A 25017-nucleotide genomic window follows, 5' to 3' on the forward strand; every position below is an offset into this window, starting at 1 on the left:
ACTTGAACAAAATAATAAATGAGAGAATCTGTGAAACCAAGAGTGTCTTCGTTTTATTCAGTGTTACTTGAATTTCTTATGTTAGTTTGGCTCTTATTTTTTTTTTTGTGGCATTTGGAATACTTCGAATTTAACATTGGTACCTTTATTTGTAATATATAACTGATCTGTCTGCAAGCTGCTTACAGACTAAGCTGCTCTTTTAAGCATTCTCAAGTTTTCTAATCTTTTCACTGTGGTAATTTTAATTTTACAAGGAGAAAATAAGTTGAAATTCCAAGTTGAAATTATTCAGTCCTTTCATGGTAACATTATTTCTAGTTTGGGGGAACCAAACTGATAATATTTTGTAAGTTTTTATACAGCAGGAAGAAAACTTATTTTTTCTTTTGACACGCAGTCTCACATTGTTGCCCTTGGTAGGGTACCATGGCATCATAGCTCACGGCAACCTCAAACTCTTAGATCAGGCGTCCTCAAACTACAGCCCGTGGGCCACATGCAGCCTCCTAGGACATTTATCCGGCCTGTTGGGTGTTTTTGCCTCCACTGCCTGTCCTGCTTAGCAGCTGACTTGTCCTGGGGCCTGCAGTCCAGCCCTCCAATGGTCTGAGGGACAGTGAACTGGCCCCCTGTTGAAAAAGTTTGAGGACCCCTGTCTGAGACTCAAGTGTTACTCTTGCCTCAGCCTCCCCAGTAGCTGGGGAGGTCAGGTTTTTGAAATTGTCTACAAATGCAGTTGGACTGGAGAAGTTTCCTTTCACATCCAAATCCAGTGATTAAATTTCGTGTTAGGTTTTAAAAGCTCTCAGGGAAAAGGATCCACCTTCCTTTATCAGAAATTTCCTCTTTATATTAACCACTCAAGTCCTGTAGTGGTGTGATTTCACATTTTGTATAATGATCACTAACCCCCAAGACATAGTGAAGCACAAATGTTCATTTCTTGAAAAACAGGTACTTGAATCTTGACACTAAGAAATCACCTTTTCGTGAGAATTTACTCATATGTAATAATAAGACATTTGAATTTATGCCTCTTTTTCAAATCAGCAATTACTTGGTATATTACTGTCTAGATAAATATTCAAAATTGATGTCTGTCTTAGTCAATATCTTTGTGGTGCTGTGTTCTTATACTCCTATCTCAAGGACCTAACTTACTAAGCTAAAAAAAAATGCTAATTTCTAAATATTAAGCTAATTTCTGAATTTCCAATTGGCAAGGTTTCTACCATATTGGTTTATAGTGCATGTTTATACTTGGTTTTATACCTACTTTTATTATTGCTATAGTAAAGTAATAGAGATTAAATAGCAGTTTCATGTTCAGAATCCTCTTCTCTTTATTTTGCCCTGTAGATCTTTTTTCTTTCCCTTAAACAAGATAATGTAGCTCTTAGCCACACAGTAAATCTTGCTTGATTTTGAAGAGCACTAAGAAGTGATGACCTTGGCTATAAAGAGAGAATATAGTGGATATACTTTGCCCACTTTTCATCTTTTTTAAAACCTACAGCATCATCATTTTGCTTGTTATTTTTTTATTTTGCCTCCACAATACACAAAATATTATTTAAACTCTCCTATTTAGCAGTTTTAGTGTATAATTTTCCCTTTTCCCCTTTGTTGTTCTACATGCAAAACAACTAAAACATTATATAGTCTGGGGTAGCTAGTTCTATCTAGTGAGTGACTTTTATTAAAACTCTTACATCAATCTTATAGCTCAGCTTATGATTCATACTATTAATACTTCATTCCTTCCTTGCATGCCCCCCCTTAGAAAATAGAGAGTTTTCCCAAAATGTATTTGTTTTAAAATCACCAGATTTTTATCTTTTCTGCAGATAATATCACCTACCGCATTATTTTTGGCTGCAAAAGTAGAAGAACAGGCTCGAAAACTTGAACATGTTATCAAAGTAGCACATGCTTGTCTTCATCCTCTAGAGCCACTGCTGGATACTAAATGTGATGTATGTAGAAATTGAGGTTTTGGTTTTCCTTTGTAAATTTGGAACATTTTCTTAATATAGGCTTAATAAAAATATAATTAATTCAGTTAGTGTTGCCTTCCAAATTTTTATTAGCATCTAGGAATGTAATACCAGGAAACAATGTGGCAGAAACATTTCATGTACATGAATTTGGATCTCATTCAAAGGTACTTTTAAATGTTTTGCATTTCTTGTTTATCCTCCCAGCAAATATATACATGTAGAGGATAAGTCATATCTCCTCCATTGGTGGGTGTCATTGAGATTAACAGATAAGAGATGGAAGTATAGAAAATCATCCAGCTTTACCTTTAGACCAATATTAATGCATGTAATACTACCTGTCTCTCCAGTTCATAAAAATAATATTACTATGCTTTGATGAGCAGCATTTTGTTTTATTTGTTTTTTTAATATTTTAATTTTCCTAACTAGTAATGCTGGTTTCCAAACAACTTTTTTATCATCAGCATTTTAATAGCTCTTATTTGAAAGCACCATTTAAAATTTTTCTGACATCTTAAAATGAAAGTTATAAGTCATTTTTCTTTAAAGTCATTTTTCTAGGCTCGGTGCCTATTGCTCAAGTGGCTAAGGTGCCAGCCACATGCACCTAAGCTGGTGGGTTCGAATCCAGCCCAGGCCCACCAAAACAACAATGATGGCTACAACCAAAAAATAGCCAGGCACTGTGGCAGGCGCCTGTGGTCCCAGCTACTTGGGAGGCTGAGGCAGGAGACTCGCTTGAGCCCAGGAGTTGGAGGTTGCTGTGAGCTGTGATGCTGCAGCACTCTACCCAGGGGGATAACTTGAGGCTCTGTCTCAAAAAATATAAATAAAGTCATTTTTCTAGCATTCTTCTTATAGGTGAGTTACATAATTGAGAACCTTAACCTACAGAATGACTGCTAGATTATATTAAGTCTGCTTGATTTAGGTAATGTTTAAAGTCCAGATTAGTTTAAACTTTGATGGAAATGTGTCTTTATTATTGACAGGTTTTATTGTAGATGTTGGCTTTCAGGAAGTATAAATAAAGTACTAATACAGACATTAAATAATAAGGAATTTGTGGGGGGGGGTTCTTTTTTTTTTGTAATTGAGACACAGTCTTACTTTGTCACATTCAGTGAAGTACGAAGGCATCATAGCTCACAGCAACCTCAAACTGTTGGGCTCAAACAATTCTCTTGCCTCAGCCTCTCTAGTAGCTGGGACTATGGGTGCCCTCCACAATGCCTACCTACTGTTTTGGGTTTTTTTTAATCTGGCCAGGACCAAATTCGAACCCACCAGCCCTGAACCATGTGCCCAGTGCCCTAACCACTGAGCTACAATCACCCAGCCTGTGATTTTTTTTTTCAAAGGTAGTTCTTATAGTTCCTCTTAACTTCACAGATTTATTTCTTAGGAAGCCAACTCTAAAATTAACTCAGAAGCTTACTGTTACTTTCAGGGAATTACTACATGAAATGTCCTAAAGTGAGTTTGTAAGCCTTTTTTACTTAAAGGCGAGTTTGAATTTGATGTTCTTACTTAGTGTGGTGCTGCTTGTCCTTAATGTGTCTTGAAGCACCAGTGCCCACTTGAGTTTTGGGGGGTTTGTTTTTTGCTATATTTTAGAAAGTAGTTCAATTTAAACTTGTCACAGATTTGTTTGTCTTACCTTCACTTTATTTTCCCTGTGTTTCTAAATACTATGGTTCTTTTCTAATCAGTCTATAATTCTCATGAGAGATAATAGTCACATAGTCTAATGATGTTATCTATCTTAATCACTGAATATTATTTTTATCTGGCAGGCTTACCTTCAACAGACTCAAGAACTGGTTATACTTGAAACTATAATGCTACAAACTCTAGGTACGTGCTTATATTGGATGTTATTTGTGTATTCTTCAATGAAGTATTCTTTTTTTATCTTTTCCTAAAGATCTCTTTACACGGTGTTTATTTTTAGCTTTGATATATTGCATCTTGCATTCATTGTAAATCAAAATATCTCTGTGTGTTCAGTTGGCCCAGAAAAGGGTCTAATGTGAAGAAAAATATTGGGTAAAATTTTATGAATACTGACTTAGGATTTAAAGGTATGGCTTTAAATTATGCTCCTGTGCAATCCTTAATATCAATATCCCCATAGTTACAAAAAAGAGAAAAAGGACAGTATTCTCCAAATTATCACAATTTTAGGTCCTCAGGACAAAGAGGTAACTAAAGAAGTTATTCCATGGTGTTACCCAAATAGTACATTATTTTCATCTGTTAACTACAATTTTGGACAAGATAGTTTAACGTTAATGGCAGAATAACATTTTATTCATTGCACATCAGTGTTAAAACATTAATCAAAAGAAGTTAATGACGGCTTGGTGCCTATATCTCCGGCTAGGGCACCAGCCATGTACACTGGAGCTGGCAGGTTTGAATCCAGCCTGTGCCTGTCAAACAACAGTAACAACTACAATCAAAAAATAGCTGGGTGTTGTGGCGGGCACCTGTAATCCCAGCTACTTGGTAGGCTGAGGCAAGAGAATCGCTTAGCCCCAAGAGTTTAAGGTTGCTATGATCTGGGACACCATGGCACTCTACCTAGGGCAACAACTTGAGACTCTGTCTCAAAAAAAAAAAAAAAAGAATTTAATTAACCCATAGCCTAAATGAAGCATTTTTAAATCCACTACATGCTCCTGGGTCACAAGTGCTCAAGAAAGATTATTTTGTTTCTAATAACCTTTGAGTTGTACTTTCTTTAATTTTAAAGTCTAAGGCTTATACTTTAATGAGCATTCAACAAAGTATTCTAAATAAATGAAAAGATTTCTTAAATCATTTTATTGTTAAAGTTATTTTAAAACAGGCTTTAGACCAGAATAGTATTGCCTGGTTATAAGGAAACCATTTTTCTTAAATTGAGTTTCATTTGGCAAAATTTAATTGAATGGTAAACGTAGCCTTTGTTGTGATTTCTTACGTTTTCAGATAGTTGAAGCACTGTGCTTCACTCTGGATCTGCACTGGAGAGTAAAATAGTCCTTTAGGGCTATTGCATATGATAGAGACATGTACAGACATATACATAAAGGTACATTTAGCTACAGTTTCTCGTTTTCCCTATGTATGGCTGCTTTAGGGGCAACTTTTGAGATACCTCATGTTTAAATGTTAGTCATTCTTTCTAAAAATTATATCTTCTTATGCACAGTTCTAACCTTTCGCTTTACTGATGAGGAAATTGAGGCCTAAAGAAGCAATGCCTCGCCTGATGTCATATTACTTCTGAAAGAATTTAGCGGGGTGTTAATGGGCTTTGGGGAGATCTGAGCAAGGCCTCTGACTTGTAAATTTGTGTAAAGTTCCTTTCCCTGCTGCACCTCCATTCTATGGAGGGCAAATAATATCTGCCCCATATCTTGAATTTGTAGTAGTTTTATTATTCCATTCCCAAATCGTGAATGGAAATGTGGTAAGTCCCAGCTTTTCATCATGATAGGTTCTTTTTATAACAAAATAGCTTGTGTGGAATGCAGACGCTGTCGACCCTCAGACCCTCAAACCACATGGGTTTGGAGTGCTCAGGTTCACTTTTATGCAGCTTCTTTCAGTAAATATATCAGAAAGCTTTTTTGAGATTTGCAGCAATTTAAAATAAGCCGTGTAGCCTAGGAATATTGAGAAAATAAGAAAAATTTAGGTATGGTTTATTTATGATAAATGTATGAAATATATGTACATACGAATCTATTTTGTCATTTACCATAAATTATATACAAATTTATTCTTTAAAAAACTTAAGCACACAGACCATATATGGCACGTTTCACAGTGGAAAGAAATGCAAACAAATGTAAAGGTGCGTTACTAAATCATACCTACCTAAGATTAACTGTAGAGCATATTGTATTACTATAATAATTTTGTAGCCACCTCGTGTTGCTATTGTGGGGAGCTCAAGTGTCTGTGTGACATGAGTATGTGTGTGAAGCTAATCATCTTTGAGGGAGCAATTTTGTCTTTCTAATAAATTGCCCATCCCAATAAAAAGTGATCTCTTAAGGTTTTGGTGTATTCGTCATCATTTTTAGTGCAATATTGGGAACTTTTTGAATAATACCATAGGACTCATAGGAAGTGCCCCTAGTGATGCTGAAGGTGCTCCCAAGAAGCAAAGAAAAGCCATAACATCACAAGAAGAAGTTGAATTGCTTGTATGTTATCACAGGATGAGGTCTGCAGCTGTGGTTGCCTGCCATTTCAAGGTAAATGAGTCCAGCATAAAGGTCAGTGTCGAAAGAAGAAAAGGAGATTTGTGAAGCCATTACTGAAGCTATGCCAGTGGGCATGAAGATTTTGCTCCTTTTTGTGAAATACCTTTTTGTCTCATACTGAAAATGCACCTTTTATATGGGTGCAGGGTTGCTATAAGAAAAGTGTACCTATAAACTCTAATATGATTGAAGAGAAAGCTAAATCATTATATAACAACTTCAAGCAAAAGGAAGATGAAGGATCTAAAGCTGGAGAATTTCATGCCAGCAAAAAATGGTTTGATATTGTATTAAGCTTTTTGAAAAGGACAGGATAACAGGAGAAGCAGCTTCTGCTCATCAAGAAGCAATGGGTGAGTTCCTGAATGCCGTTAAGATCATTGAGGAGAATGGCTGTCTGCTTGAATAGGTTTCTAATGCAGATGAAAGTGCCCTATTCCATGGGGGCGGGGGAGATAGCACAAAGAATATTTATTAGTAAAAAGGAGAAGCAAGGACCAAGGTCCATTTAAGGTGGATAGTATAGGCTAACTCTATACTTTGCACAAATATTTTGTGCAAATGCAGTTAGGTTTATCATCAAGGGTGCCATTATCTATAAAGTTGCTAAGCCCAGAGCCTTAAAAGGAAAGATAAAAACCAGCTTCAGATCTTTTGCTTATATATGAAAAAGGCCTGAGCAACAAGAACCCTTTCTCTAAATTAGTTCTATCAGTGCTTTGTCCCCAAAGTCAGAAAATATCTTGTCAGCAAGAGACTGCCTTTTAAAGTTCTTTTGACATTGGGCAGTGCCCCTGGCATTGAGTTGCGTTCACTACCCAAGGCCTGCTTATCCCCCAAGAAAACACAGCATCTCTAATTCAGCCTCTAGATTAGAGTCTGGTCATGAGGACATACAGTACTCTGTGGAAAGAATTGTCAATGCTTGGAAGACATCCCTGACAAAACATGAATGTCTAGAAGGATTATACACCACTGAAGATACCACTGTTGTCATAGAAAAAACCATGAAAGCTATCAAGCCCCAAACCATAAATTCTGGTGGAGAAAACTGTCAGATGTTTGTGTGACTTAACAGAATTTATAACAGAGCCAATCAAGGAAGTCATGAAAGAGAGTATAGATATGACCAAAAAAAAAAAGGTATGAGGTGAAGAGTTTTTAAGATAGGATTCTTAAAGAATTTAAGAGCTAATAGACACCACAGAGGAACTAACAGAAGGTAACGTGAAGGAGATGAGTGCTTTCCCACCAGTGCCAGATGGTGAGGAGGAAGATGTATGAGCAGCAGTCCCAGCAAGCAGATCAACATTAGACAATCTAGCATAAGTGTTCTGATTATTGAACCTTGCATTTGACTTCCTTACCAGATGGACCCTTCTATGATCTGGGCACTAAAACTGAAGCAAGTGGTGGAAGAAGGATTGATACCATCTAGAAATATTTTTAGAGAAATAGAAAAGCAAAAAGTCAGACATTACAATGTGTTTCCATAAAGTTACACCAAGTATGCCTGCTTCTCTGCCTCCCCTTCCACCACCTCCTCAGTCTACTCATTGTGAAGAAAATGAGGGTAAAGACCTTTATGATGATCCAGTTCCACGATTTAATGAATAGTAAATATATCTTCTTTTCCATAAGATTTTCTTAATAAGTTTTTCTCTAGCATACTTTCTTGTAAGAATATATAGCATATACAAAATATGTGCTAGTTGACTATATTATCAGTGAGGCTTCCAGTAAACAGATTATTAGTAGTTAATTTGGGGGGGAGTCAGGAGTTATACATGAATTTTCAACTGCAAGGTTGTCAGCTCCCTAATCCCTGTGTTAATCAAAAATTAAATATAACTTAAAGTTTTTATTAAAAGATAACAAAAATGAAAGTGAGAATCTTATTTCTTCCAAATTAATTATTTTGCATGTTTTGTTACAGAAAGTTACATAAATTTGTGAAATGTTAGGAAAATGAATATAATAATAAAAGTTAAAAAGTATAAATTATAGTTACTATTTATTTCATAAAATCATTGTGTGTCACATTCTTAAGCATTGAGAATAACATGCTTTTAAGGGAGATATTAGAATTTAAAAGTTTTCTTTATATGGCTTTAAAGAATTATTTTGCATTTTTAATTACAGTAGAAATGTAAGTAGACCACACAACAACTTTATAAACCCAGATTACCCATTTATTAGAATTTTATTCACTGCTTTTGAAGGCACTAAAAGTGACCTCTTTAATAAAAGCAAAAACCTTGCCAGAGCTAATGGTTGATGAGACATTGAAAGCTTTTCAACAATTCATCTTTGCTTAAGACCTACCTGATTCACTTGCCATATGATTTTAATTATTAACAAACTATAGTTATAAGCTAACTGGTTGTAACCCTTTAATCCAAAGAATAATAAAAAACTAACAGAACTGTATCTTTCAAAAACTCATTTCTACCACTGTGGCCCAGTAGTTATGTTTATGAAAAATATTCTCACACGTTCTGAAAGAAAGATTTGGTATATTATCAACAAAAATATTATATGGTTGAATTCTCTCTTCAAATTGTGGGGTTAAACATTTAAGTTTGCCATCCTTTTAATTCATTTTTAACTTTAATACCAAATTAATTCAGAATTTTACATAAATGTTACACATGGTCTTTATCTTCATTATTAAGATACTATTTAAAAAGGAATTATTTTTTATTCTTTGGCAGTATGATGAGAATGTCAGTCATGAGTAAATTTTAACTGTGTCTTTGGATTTTTTTTCATAATAGAGAATATGTTATACATTTACGGCATTTCTCAGGCAAGTATTGTAGTGGTAAGTGATTTGGGGAAAAAAAAGTCCTTATCTTTTCAGGTTTTGAGATCACCATTGAACACCCACACACAGATGTAGTGAAATGTACCCAACTAGTAAGAGGTAGGTGATCTTTGAAACTTTTAAAAGATAAGTATTAATGCTTTCTGTCATCTATAATTGATTTGGATGCTATTTTGTTCTAGTCTTCTGTTGAATTTTATTAAAATTAGGGGAAAGTATCATTTTGAAGCATTTTTTAGTGTTTTACATCTATGTCTATTTGTGGTTCTACCTGATACATTGATTTCCTTTAAACTTAGGCGAGAATCTTGTTTTACTGAAAAAATTGGAGCGCTTCCAAATACTGGGACGCTCCATCCCCCATCAGGCTTTGCTAGTCCCATTTCAGTTAATATTTAAGGTGTAGGCCATTAATGCCATGATACAGAAAATAATGCTGATTTCAGGTTTATGTCAAACTTTGACTTACTGAAAAGTGGGAACAATTGAATTTTGGGGGCAACCTCAGCTCTTTCAGATAAATTGCCTTTGTTAGCAGATTTGCCTTTTTTGGAAATGTTTTATCCATGTTCATTTGAACAAAATGGATTTAATACATCTTCTAAAGTTCTTTAGCATTACTAAAAGTGGTTTTCTTTTTGTATATAAGGGGGAAATAATTATAAAGCATGATGCATACAGTTTGTGATGTACCTGTTGAACCTCTTACAAACAGGAGTACAGAATTTTTGTTTTATTGCTTTACTGCTTATAAAGTATGTGGTATGGCATTTTTCTACCCTTGTTAATGAATCCTATGTATCTGTTGTATCCTACAAATATTTTTTTACACAGTTGCATGTTGTGCTGCTTCTCTCTTCTGCTTTCCTGTTTCCCATGTGAAGTATACTCATAGCAACCAATTGGGACCTTTAGTATGCCACTTTGTTTTCTTTTTGAAAATTACATTTTGCAGGTTCGTTCTTAGTTTTTTTAGGTTTATCCTAAACAAAAGGGGTAAGATTTTTGAAGGCCTTAGTTTGTTTTTAATATTTACCTAAATATTCTCACATTTTACTCATTCTAAATTAAATTCTTTTTATACCTACATAGCATTTTATTATGTTAATGGCTGTATTTAAAAACTATCATCTAGTACAGCAATGTCATTAAGAATTATACCTCTAAAACTCCAAATTATATTTTTTTCCTAGTAGCACACATTATCCTTTGTAAACTAGAGCATATTTAATTGTGGTTCCTATTCTTCATGGTTGTATGAATATATTTTGTAGTACACTCTCACCCCTGGTATTACAATATAGTATAGAATTGTGTGGATAATTTGTTGTAGATGTTGAATTAAGGAGAAAAAAGCTTAGAGTAGTTTTGTTTTCCTGAAAGCTTAAAAGGGTAAGCTAAACTTGTAAGAATAATAGACAGCCATATAATTATAAGTTTTTGGTGGGGTTTTTTGGTCTGTTGCCTGGACTGAAGTATGGTGGTATGATGATGGCTTACTGCAGCCTCCAACACCTGAGCTCAAGTGCTCCTCCCATCTCAGCATCCCACGTAGCTAGGACCACAGGTGTGCACCCCCATGTCTGGCTGTTTTTTTATTATTTTATAGAAACGTCTTCTTTTACGTCACCCAGGCTGGTTGCAAACTCCTGGGCTCAAGCAATCCTACCTCCACTCCCTCTGAAAGCACTGGCATTAACAGGCATGAGCCACTGTGCCTGGCCAGAAAGATGTTAGTTGAAGGACGATCCTAGTATGTGTTAAAAATATGTATATTACTTATTAACTTAGGGAATAAAACTGGATTTTCAGATTGTTACTGTGAAATTTGAATCTTTAAGTTCTTTATCAAAGTTTAATATTTTTTGAACATGTTTTATATCTAAAGATTCTAGACACATGAAGTCTGTTTGAAAAATTAAATAGTAAATTTTAGAACATTTACCAAAACTTCAAATTTGATACATTACCCAAAGTAGGGTATTTAAATCTGAGTGTTTTCTTTTGTTGTTCTTGTTGTTGTTGTTATTTTTAAAATGTGACTGATTCTTAAATTTTGGTACAAACCATGCTTATATTTAACATCATTTTGTGTGACTAACATTTCAGATAACTGTAGTTTATATCTCACTCCATTTAAAAGATATTCTTTCATGTTTGTTGTCTTTGTCTTTTTTCTTTGCTATGTTACGCTTTTCAGCTAACATTTCCCCTCCATTCTTTATTGCATAGTTAACTGTTTATAGATTATCAAATTTATATACATTCCTGGGTGAAAACTGCTATGGCAATTTAAAATTATTTTTTCTTCTCTACATGGTTTGATTCTTGGGGGAGGGGTAAATAAATTTGCTTTCTATAAAGTCCTTTTTCCCCATTCTGGAGATGAGAAAATTAATGCTACTTTGCTACAGAATTGGCTAATGTCATTTTACAGGGACCTTTTACTTCTGTGATTTCTCCTTCCCTCCCCACCAGGAAAGAATGCCATACTTAAGTCACACTGCCTCCAAGACATCTGATGCTTTGACACTTCCTTAACACAACTCTGCTAAGCCCAAATCCCTTTTGTAGAACCTTTATGTTGATGATCCACATGGGGCAGCAGGGATTACAGGTGCCATAAATGAACAATAGGAGGGGGAAGAAATGTGAGGGATGTTAGACAGGCGTGGAGATGAGGTGAACTGATCCTAGCTGAGCAGAGGGGAAAGGTATGTCAGTGACGATAATGAAATTGTGGACAAAAAGAAAACTAGTGTCTTAAGAAGCTAGTTAAAAATTACTTTTCTGATGGGGATCAGTGTTAAAGCATTCTGATCCCCCCTCTAGAGTACCCATATCTTTTCTAAGTGTTATCTTTAATTGGATTCTGTAACTAAAAACTATGTAATAATGCAGTGGCGCTTCCTATATATCAACCCCCTTATGCTGTTTCTTGGTTATTTATTCTCTGTTGATGCTTAATAGCATGATGAAAAACTGAGCAGTTTGTGCTCTGAATTTTGGAGGGTGGGGGTTTGGTTTGTTTTGTTTTATTTTGATGGAAGTATGTAAGCCAACTTAAATATGATGACTGAGGATTAAGTCTGGCAGGCAACTCTTTGTATTTTGTATTAGACTTCAAAATCTTTTCTTCTTCTTCTTCTTCTTTTTTTTTTTTTTTTTTAAATCCAGGAGAATGCTTTATTGCAACTTTTAGCTGACTAGATGCTTAACTTAGTAACAAGTTTAGCCCTTGTAACTGGCTAGCTAAAAGCAAATCGGCTTGTTTCTCAGATCTTTGGGGGATAGCAAGAAACATTTGAGTGAATGTTGTTGAAGATTTTCAGTAGTATAGAAAATGATGGCGCTCTTGTGATATTTGTAAGTAGTAAGTAAAATTTACTTTTTGTGTACAAATCTTTGAAGTTTTTGTTGTGTTGAGAACTTTTTGTTGGTATCATGGTAAAGCTGATAGTATTGTCTTCGTTTTTTTTTTTTTTTTTTTTTCCCTCTTCTTTTCTTACAGCAAGCAAGGATTTGGCACAGACATCCTATTTCATGGCTACCAACAGGTTGTTATCCTGACCCTCTTTGTTGCACTGTTGTAGCACACTATAGCTTCCTTTAATGCAGGGCCCCCTCAATGTGTCTCTTACCCTTGTTGCAACAGGAGACTGGACCATCTACTGTGGTGGTACCTTCCTGTTTGCTTTGCGGTGTATTGTACAAGGGACTTTGGGCACAGAGGGGTTAAATGCACAATGTGAAGTGTAGTGGTGCTTTCTGATGACATATTCTCGATTTGTGAGTGCATAAGTCTAAAATTGGTAGCCTGAATAGCAGCTAAAGATTACAAAGAGCTAAACTTAACGTAGAAATTCGAGCAACTTGGTAAGTATAAAGCTATTTTTAGTTTACAATTATAGTTAAATAACAATTCTTTTTAATTTCACATTGATCCAATCTTAACTTTAAAATAATCATTATAGTTTTTTTAATAAATAAAATTTATATAACTTGGGATTTTTTCCAGGTAATGCCCACTAGTAGTAAATTAGAAGTAGTCAAATCCTGTCAGTGCCTGGATTTACATAAATACAATTTTTACTTAAAAAGAGCTTGCTTCCTTTTCATTTTATAAAAAGCAAAACAATAGTATGTGTTTCTGGCTGATCAGTTAACATTTTAATCAGTTTTGAAAGGGAAGTGGAAGAATAGTTTTACAGAGCCTTTAATATCAAATATGTAATTCTGTCTCAACTGATATATTTAAATTTGTTTTGGGGGGGGTTTTTTAGACATGGTCTTACTCTATTGCGCTTGGTGGAGTGCTGTGGCATCACAGCTCACAACAACCTTCAACTCTTAGGCATAAGCGATAATCTTGCCTCAGCCTCCCAAGTAGCTGGGACTACAGGCGCCTGCCACAACACTTGGCTATATTTTTGTTGCAGTTGCCACTGCTGTTTTAGCTGGCCAGGGCCGGGTTCAAACCCACTACCCTCAGTATATGGGGCCAGCGCCCTACCCACTGAGCCAAAGGCGCCACTCTAAATTTGTTTTTTAAGCAGGTCACTGGGGAGAAGGGGACCAAACCATCTTTATGTGGTCCTTAATTTCGTGTGAATACTGATAACCTTTATTTACAATTTTGGATTGGCAAATACCAATATATTTTCTCAGTATTTGTTGTTGGGATTTAAGCTCCATCTCTAATAATTCTGAGGGAAAAAAAGACTTAAATTTTTTATAAAGTCTAGTTGTGAGATGTTTCATGCCCAATGTTTGGTGTGTAGTGGGAGGAGAAAGGTAGTGTTTTTGTACTGTTATCAACATTGGGCTTTGAAGCTCTTTGGCAAAAGGTAAGTTCTTTGTGGCTTTATTGAAAAGAAGGCTAACAGTTTGCATAAATATATGTTAAATTCTCTTTGATTTGTTAGAGAATTATGCCTTTTAAGCCACATCAAATGGTACAGTCCCTGATTGTAATGTGACATTGAAATTACTTTGTCTATTTTATAAATAATCTTTTTCTTTACATTTTTACCATGATATTACAAAAGAAACAAAAGTATCACCAGAAAATAGGTTAAAGTGTTATGTAATTATTGCAAATATACTATCTTCCCCTCCTTTTATAAAATATTTTGAACTTAGGTAGAAAAACATTTAAAAATATTAATGTATTAGTAGTGTCAATAAAGTATTAATATACTCCGAGTGTGAGAGTGAAAGGAATGTTCATATCTATATTTCTTTAGTGTTAGAATTTTATAACTGTTAGCTCTTAATAAAATAAGGTTTTATACTCTAGACATAAAAGAAAACCTTTATAATTTTAATTTTTCTCTAATCTTATTGGTAAATGTTTTTTTTTTTGTTTTACATATTTGAATTTCTATGGCTCTCCATTTTCAAACCTGCTGTACAACAGTCTGCATCTTACAACCTTCTGTCTTCAGTACAAACCAACAGTGATAGCATGTGTATGCATTCATTTGGCTTGCAAATGGTCCAATTGGGAGATTCCTGTGTCAACTGATGGAAAGCACTGGTGGGAATATGTGGATCCTACAGTTACTCTAGAATTATTAGATGGTAAGTAGAGAAAAGAAATGCTTTCTCAAATTAGAAATACAGAGGCCAACAAAAGTAAAGCACTTTTGTGCTTGTGATATTATATTATAGAATTACATGCACAATTTTTATGAGCTGATAATCTATACCAATATTTTATTACAAAATCATAAGCTTATAATTCTATAACATAGTGATAACACATGCACAAAAGGGCATTACCTCTGTTGGATAATGTATTTCTTAAATTTTTTATTACAGGAAAATTATACTTCTTTATAGGTTTTAAAAAATTAAGTTCCTATATATCCATCGTCTACCTGAACAGTTACCAGTTCTGGCCAGTCCAGAACACACACATACACACACCCTCCCTCTGTAGTTTTTTGACATTAATTTGAAATAACAGCCATTAATATTTTAGTTTATATTTTAAAAGACAAGCATGCTTTAAAAACATAAGTATAATTTCATTTTAACAATATGACAATAACAAGTATAATACACAATCAAAGGAAGAGGGTGAAAATCAGGGTTTGTTAGCTTGATGGAATATTTATTGAACACCACTGAATAAAGTCCTTTCAGGACTTTTTAGAGAAAAGGACAGGTCAATAGGACAGGAATACCTATTTAATATATATTTAGCCCTGGCATTGTGGCAGGCACCTGTAGTCCCAGCTACTAAGGAGGCTGAGGCAGAAGGATCACTTGAACCCAGGAGTTTGAGGTTACTGTGAGCTAGGTTAGTGCCACAGCACTCTACCCAGGGCAATAGAGTGAGACTCTCTCTAAAAAAAGAAAAATGGACTAATTTTGTTGAGTTTTAACTGTTTGTAGACTTGAAATTGAGTATTTACTGGATTTGGGAAGTAGTATTCTTTGCTGTGTAATACCATTGTCACCTTGAATTACTAGATATAAATATGCAAGGAAAAATTGGGGCTATAGAATCTGTAAATTATGAGCCTGGAATTCGGGCTTTATGTTTGGTTTTTTTTTTTTTTTTTTTTGAGACAGTCTCATTTGTCACCCTCAGTAGAGGGCTCTGGCATCATAGCTCATAGCAACCTCAAACTCTTGGGCTCAAGCAATTCTTTTGTCTCAGCCTCCCAAGTAGCTGGGACTACAGGCACCCAGCTATTTTTAGAGATGGGGGGGGGTCCTCGTTCTGGCACAGGCTGGTCTTGAACCTGTGAGCTCAGGGCAATCCACCCACCTTGGCCTCCCAGAGTGCTGGGATTACAGGAGTGAGCCACCACACCTGGCCAGCATTTGGGGATTTTGATAAGAAACTTCTCTGGTTGAGAAAGAAAAGAAGCTAGCCAGATCTGGGTGATTCTTGGAATACAGAGTTGTTTAACCATGCATTGTCAACTTCAGAAAGGAAATAGATAGCACTTCTTCCATAATAGCTGCACCTAAACTGGCATGTCAGGGGGTTTTGTTTTTGTTTTTGTCTGTGGGCTTTTCACAACTCCCTTTACAAAAGAGAAGTTCAGGGCAGTGCCTGTGGTTCAAAGGAGTAGGGCGCCGGAGGTGGCAGGTTCAAACCCAGCCCGAGCAAAAAAAAACAAACTGCAAAATAGAGGTTCATAGGAAAACGTCTGCAGAACGTCTGTTACATTGAGTGGGAGACCTGAGTAACTTTGGATGTGGTCTTCCAGTAAAATCCCCAGTGTTTCTTTTTGTTATTGTTGTTTCTTTGATGTTTCTATAAGATAGGAGTCTGCAGCCTTTTCTGAGAAGAACCAAACAATAACTGTTTCAAGGTTCATGGGCCATAGTCTCTGTAGCAACAGTACAGCTCTACCACTGTAGCTGCAAAGTAGCCATAATAAGCAATTTATGAATGAGTGGGGATGACTGTGTTCCAGTAAAACTGTGGACAGAATCCTGTGGCAGACATATATTTGGCCAACTGGCCATAGTTTTCCAACTCCTGTTGTAAGTTGTGATTCCTTGTTGGATCTATTTATTTTCTCATTTTTTATTCTCTTTGAAAACTTGTTCCAAGATTATACATTTCATGCCACATAATTGCTACATGATTATGCTGTTTTCCTTAAATTGGCAGGTGTTTTTCAAAGTTTATCCAGAGGGAAGAAAATCTTCGATGAGTTGAAATGACATCTTAAAAACCACGGGGACTTTTTCAGTAGTTCTCATCCATTCTATAGCTTAAAAATCAGGTTGTCTATGCCACTGTTTTACTTTAGTAGTTCATAGGTTAAGATTAGATAGGCATAATCTTAAAAATAGTTTATATACACAGTGTTGATGTAAAAGCTCACAAAAAAGTAATCTTTTTTCCAGCTTTTAGGTCATAGGTGAAATTTTAGTTTTGTGGGGATTTTTTGACAAAAGAGCTACAAAACCTCGGGTTCATTGTTCATTTGGAGAGCAATTAAGTAGGAATCTTAGAAAACTTAATACATTAAGACTTTTAGCACATTGTTATAGCAGCTTTCTATATGTTTTGATTACAAAAATAACCTAAAAAAATACTAAGACACAACTGAATTTTAGTGTTATATCTGAAATAATAATTATTATTATTTAATGAAATCGTTCACTTAATGATTTGTTCCAGAAAAAAAGATTTGCTTGGACATTAGCTTTGAGGGAGATTGGGCTCTATTTTAGGCATCAAACTGTAGTTTTTGTGCATGCAGCTAATAATTTACATTAACAAATTATTAGACAGAGTCTTTTGTTCCTATGCTATAAAATTTATTAAAGTGGGATACTTAAAAGAAAAGCAAAGGTTACATTTTGTGTACCAGATTTTGGACCAGGAAATTTATGTGCATTTAATGCTCAGTAACAAGTTGTTAAAGGAAATTGAGTTTAAAATAATTTCTTGCTAATATTAAAACCAAAAATTGCCTTGTATTTGCTACATTTACTAGTTTCAAGCAGAGAAGTGGGTTTTTTTCCCCCAATGTGGAAGTGGAGGTCCAGGCATTAGGTTTTCTTTCTTCTAAACTGGATCAAAAACTTCATGAGACTTTAGGAGGGAGTGGTCATGAAACTGTCAAGGAAGTCACATCTTGAAAAATTAATGGTTAGATTTTAGTTCAGGGAATAATTATTAGCACACCTTTTTCATAGGCTAGTTTTAGATAATAGTCACACTTTATAAACATACAGCGGTAGAATTTTTGCATGTTCTTTGCTTTTTTGAGACAAACTAGACTGTCATTGTCAGTCTTAGCGTTTGCTTACAATAGTTTATTTTAAGCAACTTAACTGTTTATACTAAAACATAATAAATGAATCTATAGCCAGGTGCAATGGTGGGCACCTGTAGTCCCAGCATCTCGGGAGGCTGAGGTAAGAGAATCACTTAAGCCCAAGAGTTTGAGGTTGCTTGTGAGCTGTGACGCCACAGCACTCTACCAAGGGCAACAGCTTGAGACTCTGTCTCAAAAATAAATAAATAATAATAATAATGAATGAATCTGTGGTGTCTCTGACAGGTTTCCTCCAGTATTGGGGTTGACTTGGAATTATTAATATCAATTGGTATTCTAACTCACCTAACTAAATAATATTTGTCTCAAGAGAGGCCAGTAACTTTTTTTTTTGGAAACAGCCTCACTATGTCGTCCTCAGTAGAGTGCTGTGGTGGCACAGCTCACAGCAACCTTAAACTCTTGGGCTTAAGTGATTCTCTTGCCTCAGCCTTCCAAGTAGCTGGGTCTACAGGCACCTGCCACAAAGCCCAGCTATTTTTTGTTGTTGTTGTTGTTATCATTGTTGTTTTCCACAGGCCCAGGCTGGGTTCTAACCAGCCAGACCCAGTGTTATGTGGTCAGTGCCCTAACTACTAAGGTACAGGTGCCGAGCCAGGCCAGTAACTATTAATAACCCTGTTTGGGGATGTAAAACTATAATTCTTCATGACCACACCACTTTGGAAAAGTGGATGATTGCATTGTAAGCCTGAATTTTATAAAAACTGATAAAAAATTACTACCAGTTTGCTAGTATTATTAATAGAGTTCCTGTATACCCTTGCCTCAGCTTCACCTGTTATTAAAATCTTAGAACAATATATGATTATCAAAGTAGGAAATTAGCATTGGCACAATGTATTAAATAAACCACAGATTTTATTCAAAGTTCCATACAATTTTCATTCCAGAATCCCATATTCCATTTAGTTGACCTGCCCCTTAGTCTCTTCCAGTCTGTGACATTTCTTCAATTTCATCTTTTATGATATTGAGACTTTGAAGAATAATGGACAGTTATTTTACAGAATACTTTTCAGTTTGGGTTTGGGTTTCCTCATTATTATATTGAAGTTAACATTTTTAGCAAGATAACATACATGTAGGTTGTGTCCTGCTTGGTGCATCAGTTATATCAAAGGATGTAACACATTGATATGTCTTGTCACTGGTAACGTCAGCCATGAGCACTTAGTTAAGGTAGTATCTGCTGGGTTTCTCCGCTATAAAGTTATTATTTTTCTCTGGGTAATTAACAGGTTTCTTGAGGAAGATATGTTGGGAATATACAAATATTTCCTCATATTTTTGTCAACCCGTTTTAAGGAATCCATTGATGGATCTTGTCTATAAAAATAAAATGACTGTGTTGTTTGCCTAATTGTGGATTTTTTTAATTGGAGGGAACATTTTTAATGCTACTAAATTTTTCAGAGATGCTAATTAAACAAGTAAAATCGGGGAAAAATAATCATTCAAAAAAGATTCCGCTTTTAATTATATCTACTTCTGTATATGCCCGTGGTTGAATAGGAGGGTAAAAGTGAAGTGGATGAACTCTTAAGGTCCCTTTTTAATATTGCCCATTTAAGAGAAATTTAAATCCTAAAGGCACCTTCTAAGTTTTAAATTTAAATTTTATTTTTAGAGCTAACACATGAGTTTCTACAAATATTGGAGAAAACGCCTAGTAGGTTGAAGAGGATTCGAAACTGGAGGGTAAGAGAATTGGCAGGATTTAACAGTTACATAGCTAACCAATTTGAATTCTTGTGGTTAAATAGTCTTCTTTCCAGTATTCCTAGATAATTACAGTGTATCCTAAGCTACATATATATGCAACTAGTGTGTCCAAAGGACTTTGCTAAAGCACATTATACTTTTTTTTTTAATTCTCACAGTGGTTATAACAGAAATATTTTTTTCATTTTACAAATGAGGAAACTAAAGCCTAGACAAGTTAAATTACTTCCTCAAATGCTAGGCTAGTGTTTTCAACTTCTATAGTCTTCTGTTACGCCTCTAAATAAGACATTTATTTACTGGCAACATAAAACCTTGAACCCCAGGTGATTTATTCCTATGTATTTGATACAGAATCTTTATAAACAAAGAAATTTGTATGGAATTCCTTTGCTGTCACTGTTTCTCTTGTGTTTTATTTTAATAGGCTACTCAGGCGGCTAGGAAACCAAAAGTAGATGGCCAAGTATCAGAGACACCACTTCCTTGTTCATCTTTGGTCCAGAATTCCATTTTAGTAGATAGTGTCACTGGTGTGCCTACAAACCCAAATTTTCAGAAACCATCTACATCAGCGTTCCCTGCTCCAGTACCTCTAAATTCAGGAAATATTTCTGTTCAAGACAGTCATACCTCTGATAACTTGTCAGTACTAGCAACAGGAATGCCAAGTACCTCATACGGCTTGTCATCACACCAGGAATGGCCTCAACTTCAAGAATCAGCAAGGACAGAGCAGATGTATTCACAGAAACAGGAGACATCTTTGTCCAGTAGCCAGTACAACATCAACTTTCCGCAGGGACCTTCTATATCCCTGCATTCAGGATTACATCACAGACCTGACAAAATTTCTGATCATTCTTCTGCTAAGCAAGAATATACTCATAAAGCAGGGGGCAGTAAACACCATGGGCCAGTTTCTGCTACTCCTGGAATAATTCCTCAGAAAATGTCATTAGATAAATATAGAGAAAAACGTAAGCTAGAAACTCTTGATCTTGATGTAAGGGATCATTATATAGCGGCCCAGGTAGAACAGCAGCACAAACACGTGCAGTTACAGGCAGCCAGCAGCAGTTCTGTAACTTCTCCCATTAAAATGAAAATTCCCATCACAAATCCTGAAAAACCTGAAAAATACATGGCAGATAAAAAGGAAAAGAGTGGATCACTGAAATTACGGATTCCAATACCACCCACTGATAAAAGCACCAGTAAAGAAGAACTGAAAATGAAGATAAAAGTTTCTTCCTCAGAAAGACACAGCTCTTCTGATGAAGGCAGCGGGAAGAGCAAACATTCGAGCCCACATATCAGCAGAGACCATAAGGAGAAGCATAAGGACCATGTGTCAAACCGCCATCACACCAGCAGTCACAAGCACTCCCACTCGCAGAGTGGCAGTAGCAGTGGTGGCAGTAAACACAGTGCTGATGGAATACCACCCACTGTTTTGAGGAGTCCTGTTGGCCTGAGTAGTGATGGCATTTCCTCTAGTTCCAGCTCTTCAAGGAAGAAGCTACATATCAATGATGCATCTCACAACCATCACTCCAAAATGAGCAAAAGTTCCAAAAGTTCAGGTAGTTCATCTAGTTCTTCCTCCTCTGTTAAGCAGTATATATCCTCTCACAACTCTGTTTTTAACCATCCCTTACCCCCTCCTCCCCCTGTCACATACCAGGTGGGCTACGGACATCTCAGCACCCTCGTGAAACTGGACAAGAAGCCAGTGGAGACCAACGGTCCTGATGCCAATCACGAGTACAGTACAAACAGCCAGCATATGGACTACAAAGATACATTCGACATGCTGGACTCGCTGTTAAGTGCCCAAGGAATGAACATGTAATAATTTGTTTAGGTCAATTTTTCCTTTACTTTTTTAATTTAAAAATTGTTAGAATGGAAAAATTCCTCCTGATATAGCAGTGGTAACACACCTGCTGTTGCTGCCACTGCCTCAATATTTGTAAATGCTGCTTTATTCTTCATTCTGAAAAGAAGAAATTATAGTAAACAAGTCTTTATCTCCACATATGATAGTGTTAAAATACTGTAAAAGCATGGAAGGTGCAACACTCAGTATTTCTACAATTGCAGCTAAGAACATTAGGATGAATGGCTGGCTGCTTCTAGGAATTAAGATGCCTCAAGCATTCATTATTTATAATTTGAATACTGTAGCTACTTTTTTGTTGTTGCTTGGCTTTTGAATGAGTGTAAATTGTTTTCTTTTGTGTATTTATACTTGTATGTATGATTTGCATGTTTCAGTGATAAAGGGATAAAACAGTATACTGATAACTGTTTATAAGAAAGTGGAGAAAAATGTACATACATTTTTGTATGTTTAGATATTACCATAAATACTCAGGATTGGAGCTGCTTGTAAGTATAACAATATACAGAGTAACTTTATTTTATCTTGTCAGAGTCCATCACTAATCTAAAACAAAGGTGGCACTTTTTTATGTTAACCTTAAACTCTAGGCCTTACGGGAAGCCACTGATGGGGGACACTTCACTACCAGATGGGTATGCAGTGTCAGATGGTCATTTATACTGTCAGGCACTGAACTTTCGCCTTCAGAGGTTCTCACCAGATTGGCTGCTGAAATAGGCTCTAACTTTCTGAAGGCTTGAAGAGGAAAAAATAAAGTTTACCTACTCTTGATGTGAAGTGCATTTAAGTGTTTGTTGGCTTGTTGCAGTACTTTAAAATAGAGCTGTTAATAATGGTTACGTGGATTACTGTGATTTGACAACTAAGTTCACAAAAACTTAACATAGTAAAGAATCGGTATGTTCTTTCCTTAAAGAACTTTACACTACATGTTTTAACAGTAAACAGGGATCACTTTTCCTTTCGCATTCAAAATGACACCATATTCTTTATTCAAAATAATACTCTTCCCCGATGTGTGTTTGTGTGTGATACCGTATTTCTTTTTCAGGTAAATGCAGTCTTCCTTATAAAAATGAAATTAAACCTATGCTCTCTAAATTCCTTTATATTCTAACAATAATAAAAAAAAGAAAAGATCACTGACTGTGCATTGTACCTATATTTATAGCTTATGGTTATTATCAAGAAGCTTTAAGAGAAAGGTCAGCCGGCCTCCCAGGCAAACCACTAGTAGGAGGTTTTAGATTTGTTTGCACGTCTCAGTATATTTCTGTTGAGGGAAAGTTTGCACAGTCATCTGACTTCTGATCAAACAGTAGACTTTAACCTGTTTAGATTTTGTCTTAAATACCAATAATATGACCCTTGTTGATCAGCTAATCTTGAATTAATTCTGTGGTAAATCTTTGAGCTGTTGCATATCTTTGAGATGAGTTGGATTCAACTTCTGTTGAACTGAAAACTGTCTTAATTTTTCCTATGTGTATATGAATTATTTTGTTACAAAGCCACTGGTATGTGCACAATTGTAATTTTATTCAAGTATGTTACAGTTGTAAATATTAGAGTTCAGTCTCGTGCTCTGCTTTTATTCAGCAATTACCTGATTTGCCAGTAGCTTTATAATTTTCTTAAGATAATTGTTTATTGTTTTGTCAATGTTATTTGAACTTGGGATACTAGGAGCCTATTTCTAGGGACTTTGCCTTCCTAGCATGTCCTAACACTTGTTCTTGTCTTCCATGACTTTAGTAATCTTTGTCATTATATGTAACCTTGTTGCTCTGTATGGCATAATATTGTATCCATAAACATGGTGATTTTGATCAGTTATACCTTTACAGTGGTACATAATCCAAGGACTAGTATAGAATTAAGCTGAGTGCAAGATGAGGGAGGGGAAGGGTTTTCTTGATAATTTAGATGTGAAACCTCTACAGAGCTATCATGTGAAACTACATAGGGTGGTTGTGCTACTGTATAATTGGGGTAATACCAGGAATTTTAATAAGATTTTGTAAAAAATATCCAGAAAAGTAGTGAATTTATTTTCAGTAGATATAGAAAACAATGTGAATATTGAAGGTCTGTGACTATAGTTAAACTTCACTAAGAATTTGCAGAACTGTTTTGAGATGTGAGAATAAAGGTAATTTTGTTAAATCTTTATTGGTGCTAATGATGGACAGATAAAAGGATAGCTAGTGTATATTGTTATGGGTCAGTACTTATTAGTACTTCCAAAATTGAATTTGAAATGCTATGTATTCACTTTTCACTCTGTAAATGTAATTCTTTATAATGACTTTATTTATTAAAGGGCAGCCAATTGTAATTTTTACAGGATTGTGTGAGCTATTCAAACTCTTTAACCTCTGAACAGGATATGAAGCTTCCAAAACCACAATAGGGATAAATATAGAAATTTTTTTTAAGTTTCATTTCCATTAATGGAAAGCCCTTATAATTCATATTACCATGAATTTGCTTTAACTATCTCATTTGCATAAGATAGTTCATCTACCTGGTCCCATTAGGCTCTACCAAAGAAAAAGACTCTGATGAATGGACATTATTACTGTGAGTCTTCTTATTAAGTAGCCATAAATAAACCAAAATAGTATCATTAAATTTAGATATGAAATTCCACATGTGCAAAATACTGTTAAGGTAATACATTTTGAAGAGATTTTTAAAAAATATTTGAAATATTAAAAAACATTATCTTTAAACATCCTATAAGAGTGATTCATTTTTAATTTGTGTTTGCCCTAGATCACAGGTAGATAACACAAACTTACCTGTATGCAGAAGCAAGGATTTACTTCTACCTCTTCCAAATAATTTCCCAATATTGAGCTGTGTCCCCATAAATATTTGCCTTAGCTACCTTAAAATATATTTTTAAACCAAAGCAAAGGGGTGTTTATTCACAGAAACATTCTCAGAGGCCTATTTAACAAAACTGGTGGAAGTATCCTTTAGTGGTAAGACCTTGCAAAGAAAAATGTAGTCAGCCCTAAGTTCTTTATCTTTGAAACACTTAGACATACATCTTGAGCTTCCTCTGTGTACAGATTTGTTCTGGTTAAAGTTCTTACATTCATAGTCATTTTAAGAAAATTTCTACCAGTATGTTTGGTTTCCTAAGGAATGTCATGAAGGGCTGCTTATTACTTTGTACCAACACATTTAATTATGTGGGATACTTAACTTTTTTGGCCTATCCTCTTTGAACTAAAGAAATGACTAGTTGAGGTCTACTACAGAGAACCAATTTAAAATGTTTTTGTTAGTTACCAAATACCTTGCCTTAAAAGGTTTTCAAGCACATTTTCTTTTTTTATATTTTAGAATTTAAATTGCTGATTTGTATTCTTTAACCAATGTTAGAAATAAACCACTGCTAATATATGCATGAGTATTATGCACTCTTTAAGTACACTTGGTTAATGAGGTATTTCAG

General features: G+C 35.2%; 1 protein-coding gene across 3 annotated transcripts in view; it reads left to right on the forward strand.

Annotated features, from left to right (window-relative positions):
* CCNT2 (cyclin T2) overlaps window positions 1-24290 on the forward strand; it is a 45131-nt gene extending 20841 nt beyond the window's left edge. Inside the window, exons 3-10 of one of the 3 annotated variants that reach the window (XM_012807963.2) lie at window positions 1851-1979; window positions 3803-3863; window positions 9132-9194; window positions 12607-12652; window positions 14515-14678; window positions 19545-19615; window positions 20067-21225; window positions 21327-24290. In XM_012807963.2, coding sequence (XP_012663417.1) covers window positions 1851-1979; window positions 3803-3863; window positions 9132-9194; window positions 12607-12652; window positions 14515-14678; window positions 19545-19615; window positions 20067-21225; window positions 21327-21394 — 1761 coding nt within the window. In that variant the 3' untranslated portion in view covers window positions 21395-24290. Of the gene's footprint in view, window positions 1-1850; window positions 1980-3802; window positions 3864-9131; window positions 9195-12606; window positions 12972-14514; window positions 14679-19544; window positions 19616-20066 lie in introns of all 3 variants that reach the window. The other 2 variants (XR_002774486.1, XM_003794374.3) reach the window with 2 other exon arrangements.
* The last annotated feature ends 727 nt before the right edge of the window (window positions 24291-25017 follow it).

This window comes from Otolemur garnettii, unplaced genomic scaffold (assembly GCF_000181295.1).
Source record: "Otolemur garnettii isolate 467f Iridium unplaced genomic scaffold, OtoGar3 scaffold00080, whole genome shotgun sequence".
Lineage (NCBI taxonomy): Eukaryota > Metazoa > Chordata > Mammalia > Primates > Galagidae > Otolemur > Otolemur garnettii.